Genomic DNA, 6,368 nt, shown 5'->3' with positions numbered 1-6,368 from the left:
CTACTACTTATGCCACTTCGGCAGGGTGGAAAATAAAGGAACGATTCATATTCGGTTTGTATTAGTGAACCGTATAATTAGATACAGGTGCTATTATGGTTTTGTGCCGGAAGCATAACCGCAGGTCATTTGACATGCTCGTTAAAAATTTCTGGACAAAATTTGACTTTTTGTAACGTGTTCTGGAGCGTCGTCCTTTCTTCTTTCGTGCTGTCAATCACTTTTCTATTCATGCTTATGATGATCAATGATTAGAATAGCAAACGGCGTTAATTTAAAATCGCAATCTCTTTCATAATGCTACTTTCCATAATCCCTTGAATCAGCATAATTATACTGATACGTGTTATATATTAGGTTACTTTAAGAATCCTTTCTCGTGGGATGATTGGCCTTTAATAGTCGTGGATTAAACAGTTGATTAAACATCTCCATAAGCTAGACTTTCCTGATACGGCGATAAGCTTCCTGACGTGAGATTAAACGTTACTGAAAGTTTATTAAACTCATGTCTCGTGATAAGGTAACTTCACCTATGTTGAAGGAAGTACAGAAAGTTTTCATTTTGCCTCTACTGTCAGTCACTAATTGTATAATAAGAATTTTAAAGTATTATATCACTAACTGTACGAATCTCAATCCAACAAGGAACTGGTGCACATTATTTTAAATGGTAAAAATATCACTATACCTTTCTTTAGGCTCATTATTCAGGGGGCGATAATTTAAGACGATAAACTGATCAGATCATATAACCGAAAGCAAAATAACCTGTCTAACAGTGTACAAAATACATGAAAAAAAAAACAACAGTATAAGGCCGCTCATAGAATGTTAATAGAGACTAATAAACATTGACGATTCGAGCATAAACCCCACTACCAAATTGTTCATCACACACGTTAATAGTCTTTGCTATAAAATCATTGGATATTTCATTAACGCGCCATACTATTGTATTATAGTTGGGCAATTTTGTACTCATGAGAAATTCTAAAGTTATGCAGGCTGAACTTAGAACCGATTGACATGATCAGCAAGAGGCGTGTCAATCTTGCTACGAAAGTGTCATTTCATTATTTAATACTTTTTATGATTGGAATCAGAAGACCGATAGATATATGTTCATGCTCATCGTCAGTCGGTTCCCCAAGTGAATGTTGCTGGTCATGGAGTAAGCATAATTTGATGTCTGGTCATGGTAGATCCGCATGGTCCGTTATAACAGAAAGAAGCTTAAAGAGAGAAGCAAGTTGAGGGGTGTGTTGGGTAGGGGTAAAGGCTATATAAGTGAAGGAAATCAGCTTTGGTTTTATAGTAGAGCTAGGTTCCTTGTGCCGTGTGCGAATTTGATTGCCTTCCGTCATGGTAGGTATAATATTTTTATATACATGAGAGAAATTAATTACTGCTAATTTATTAGTATAGGAATTAATGTTGAAGATTAAATTAAGAGAAATTATAATTACGTTTGGATATGACGAGCAATATTCAGCTCATTGTTTGGGCAGAGCTTTTGTTAATTTCTTATAAAAATTTCATGAAGTTTCCTGCAGAATATCAATAGGGTGAAATATTTTGAAAAGTAATAATTTTTATTATTTTCATTGCAATAATCAATTTTAGACGATTTTTACATTATTTTTTAAGAAACGTAAACATACCTGATATTGTATGCATTAAGAGTTTTGCTATGCGTATAACTTTGTATCGAACTTTCTCATGTAATGTATGGACAGATAAAAAACGTGAATAAAATTTTGGGAGAGTTAAATATGTATATTAAGATTTCATGAGACTTTTTTAAAAATAAGTTTTTGCAAATCGCAGACTGTGCTGTTTACGCTTCCTTGTCAATTTTTAAGTGGTGGGATCAAAAAAGAAAAGACTTTTACTTTGGGATGTATACGGTGATACACTTAGTCTTGGGAGTGGTACTACCTCGGGGCGTAACCAGACACATTCTATATAAGAGTGGTCCATGCCGGATGTTTGACCCAGAACATCAGGAACAGTGAAAGTGCATCTGACATACGTGTCGTTTTTCTACCGGAACTCGAAATAATGGTGATTGGGAAAAAGAATTTTTATTATCATTCGTTTTCTATGATCATATTTCTTTGCTTGATTTCGATAGCCATACTATTAAAAATTGTTTATATTTCATATACATGCTTTCAACGTTTATATGAATTTTTTGTTTATTTGTTATTGCTTAAATTTTTTATAAAACTTTATTATCAAATCATATTGATCATATGATTCAAGAGTTGGTTAATGATTTCATTGCTTGGTTAATAATTTTGTATAATTATAACGTATAATCCACAATTTCAATATTAATTAGGTGTTCTATTTATACGATTACTATATGAAACACTTTTGATTTTTCTAATCTCGATATTATTTGTATATCACGATTTATTTATAGTCATATAACTGACTATATAAATTGACTGTTGATTTATTAGTATTGCAATGCTCTTTTCTTCGATTTCAAACAGAATTGTTATAACTTTAATTTTTCTTAAGAGATACTAATAAATATATATTTGTGTTTTTTATCGTAGAGAATCTATATAATTGCGTGCCTCCTCTGCGCCGTAGCTTTTGCAGAGAAGAAAATCAATTTAGACGATATTGAGAGGGACAACCTTAGATCGGAAGGCAAAGTGGAAAATGAGACCATTCAGCCGCAGGAAACTAAGTATTCCGTAAAACCAGAAGTGAATCGTCAACAGGAATATCAACAGAAAGGTAACCAGTATGAGACTGTGAACAATCAGGCAACTGGTTATACTGGTGTCCAGCAAACTTCAGATATTAAATACACGGTACGTTGAATCTTTTTATTAGTTTACAACACATTTGCAATTACCAAATGAAATTTAATATAAAAATTTATTCGGTTTGAACAATAACATATCGCGTATGCTGAATTCTAATGGCAATATATGCTGATGCATTGAAATAAATAAATAAATTTATTATTTGAAATCTTGTAACGAATAGGTGAAACCCGAGGATTACAATCAAGAAGCCAAGTACTCCGGAAATGATGGGATTTACCAGGCCCAGAACACTATTTTACCATCAAGCCAGCAAAATACACTTCCATTACAATACTACACCGGATATCAACAATCGGATGTGGGGCAGAAGATAGTAAGCAGCCCCCAAGCGGCATACGAACAGCAACAGTTTTACCAACCGGAAGTAGTAGTCGGAAATCAGATACAAAGCGTTCAACAGAAAGCCGCTACAGAAAGATACGTACAGGACGCGAACAAAGGTATTACCCTTTCATCACTTTCTTTGGTGAAACTTTGATAATACAACGATAACGGAAGTCGCTCTCGTTGTAAATTCGAAAGTCCCATTCAATTGCATCGAGAATCTTTTACGATCATCGAAGATACGAAAACAAATATGTATATTCCTTTGTGTTCAAAATCTTCCCACCACCCTGTCTTTCTATTGAGCAGTGTAAATGCAACTCTCAGAGCTCTTTCTATTAAGCATTTTTCTAAATATATTAAACAATTTTTCAGACACACTCTACGTGGATATTCCAACGAATCAGCTGCTGTCCTACTATCCGAACCTGGCGATCAATCAAGTTAGCGCAGCAAAGAGTCAAGTGCAGCCGCTGCTACATCGTTTGGCTACCGAAGCTGCTCAAAAAGTTTCTATCCCCGTTTACGGACCAGCACTTGCTCAAAATCAGCTAAATGGACCTGCATACCAAATTCGGTCTCAATACGTGACTTATGCCCCAAAATATCCTCAGCATACTCAGGCATTATTCTCCAACAAGGTATCCACCATGCTGACAGATATTATACTTTACATAAAGTGAATGTTCATGACCATGTTTAACAACTTGATACCAAATTTTTTAGGCATCTCAGAGCCAGGTGTATGCCACTAACCCGTTTACCCAGAAAGTATACTCTGCACCACAAGCTTATACAACAGCTCTATACAGTCAACCTGAACAGCAAGCTTATAGTCAACCTACGAAGTTTGCCTACACGAACGCCTACTTCACGCAACCTCAGACACAGTACCAGCTTGTTTACACTCAGCCCGGTGCCGTTTATTCGCAAGGCACGCCAATCTATTCCAATCTCCATGCTCAAGCACCTGCTTATGTGCAAGATAATGGACTTGGATATAGTCAACCAAATCAGTATAACCAATACAGTCATTATACTCAGCCACAACAGTTCTATATACCCTCGTCGGTTTCTGAACAATTGACAAAGAACATTTTATATCAATCGAATCAACAGAATGTTCATCAAAACTATGCTAAAGTGAGTGATGATTATTAATTTTTGTTTATTAATTTTCATACGATTAATTGGTGTAATTTTTAACTCAGAAGTATATTTTTATATCGCGATATCTTATTGTATTACTATTATAGATTCCTGAAGCACCGAGATCTAATCTTGCCCTTCCGCAATTGCCTGCGCAGAATTTCAAAGATCATGTTACGCAACTGAGTGCTGTACCTGAAAGAACTGACAATAGTTATGTTGTTAAAAGTCATCATGAGCTTTCTGCCCAGCCAAAGTCATTGCTGGATTCTTATACACCAAGTCATATAATCATTGCACAGGATGCAGCTCGGTAAGTTTTATGATTTAATATATAGATATTTGATGTTCAGTTTCTACAGTCGAATTCCAAATAAAACAAGACTGTTAAAATAATTTGGACAAGTATGCTTCAATTTTTAATGATAGTTATCATGCGTACTTAATAATTCCAGAGTAATATGAAATAATTTATAACATTAATGAGTCAAAGAGGACTGTCGAACCTAATATTATATAAATTAGCATACTAACAGTTCACTTATTATGACAAAATATATATATTTTACAAAAGAGTAGTTAGTTAATTAAAAAAGTAAATTAATAATGAATTAATCAAATGATTTAACCATGACGTGTCTCATGAGGAATGTAAATATTTTTTCTTTTTGTACAAACCAAAATGTGCACTTCAAGTTATATTTGTAGAATAAATTTAAATTTAGAATTTAATTAATATGTAAGTTCGCATTAAAACGTATTTTTTTTATATGTGTTAATTAAACGCATTAAAACCTATTTTTTTTATATGTGTTAATTAAAATATTTTATTTTCCGGAAAACAATAATAAGTTAAAGGGTGTAATTGGTAACGAAGATACTAGTAAACCATAAGAAAATTATGAACAATTGATAATTTTTCAAGGTATTGAAATGTAACGACTTGTTTTTGTTATAGATACAGGGAAAGACCTATTAAATTGGAAAGTGGTTTCCTGCCATCAAAGGGAAGTTATAGTACCTCATATAAAAAACGCAAATCTGAATGAAATGGAAAGCTCGTCACAGGAATCAATGACAAAAAAAATCATCGTCATGTCGATGACATTGATACGACCGGAAATCGACAGCAACATCTCATCTAGTCCCTCATCGAGAATCACAAATGGCACGTACTCTGTATAACGTTATAAGGCTATGTATACGTAAATTGATTTTTTATACTTTTTTTATAAATAAAAACTTATAAATTACATGGCATCATTACTTGAATAGGCAGATTTCACGCGATTCCTTGTAGTCTGTCGAAGAATTTCTTTAACAATAAGTGCGTTAACCGTTGTTTCGTTACTGTCACTTTTCTGACAATTGATCAAACTCGTTGCCGCTTGCAGAAAGTTGCAAAATCTCTTTTTATATCAGTTATTCATATTACGTTCGAGAATCGCATAGTTTCAGCTATATTTATATGGGCTTTCTCACATATGACAGTGCATAAGACTTTTGTTAAATAAGTAGTAAATACCGGAAACATTAACTTGTGATCTTGCCCTTCTTAATATCGCGATGCAGCTGATACCTACTTTTTTAATATTTTGCCGAAAATTATAATCGAAATTATAATCGACAATCACGAATCAACTTTGACCAAGTATTAACCCATTAAAGCCTATGGCTAGCGTAGTAGAGATCAAGAGAAACTTGATATTCCAATTAGAACATTGGGTAAAAATAAGATATACGAGTTTTTATTCTTTTTTCAAATTTTTTAATATGACGTTTTTTGAGTATTATACTTATTTGCATAAATGTTAATAAATAAATTAATATTCAAGAAGTCCATAGCTAGTATAATAATGATAGCGAGGAATTTTAATACGCATATTAAACTCTTTTCGATCTTCACTCTAATAGACAAGAACAGAAATGACTTATTGGGTATTATGTATTTATCATGTTTAGCAACGAAATAAGAATATTACAAAAAAAAACGTAGTGTGTTTCTCAAGTAATTTTTCTTACAAAATTGAATGGCGCTGTTCG

At 33.2% G+C, this 6,368-nt stretch overlaps 1 protein-coding gene across 2 annotated transcripts; it reads left to right on the top strand.

The window, feature by feature from the left end:
- The first annotated feature begins 1,259 nt into the window (after nt 1-1,259).
- Nucleotides 1,260-5,578, top strand: LOC107266813. 2 transcript variants are annotated; one of them, XM_015737694.2, is made up of 7 exons: nt 1,260-1,368; nt 2,571-2,834; nt 3,013-3,292; nt 3,552-3,817; nt 3,903-4,319; nt 4,433-4,638; nt 5,284-5,578. In XM_015737694.2, exons 1-7 carry the CDS (start codon nt 1,366-1,368, stop codon nt 5,372-5,374), a joined length of 1,527 nt encoding a protein of 508 aa, XP_015593180.1. In that variant the 5' UTR covers nt 1,260-1,365; the 3' UTR covers nt 5,375-5,578. The 2 variants fall into 2 exon arrangements, with proteins under 2 accessions (XP_015593180.1, XP_015593188.1); XM_015737702.2 differs by lacking the exon at nt 1,260-1,368 and adding an exon at nt 1,863-2,067.
- The last annotated feature ends 790 nt before the right edge of the window (nt 5,579-6,368 follow it).

Source organism: Cephus cinctus, unplaced genomic scaffold (assembly GCF_000341935.2).
Source record: "Cephus cinctus unplaced genomic scaffold, Ccin1 Ccin1_scaffold0025, whole genome shotgun sequence".
NCBI classification, from domain to species: Eukaryota; Metazoa; Arthropoda; class Insecta; order Hymenoptera; family Cephidae; genus Cephus; species Cephus cinctus.
Note: the sequence above shows the minus strand (reverse complement) of the source record. Positions and strands in the feature narration are given on the sequence as shown.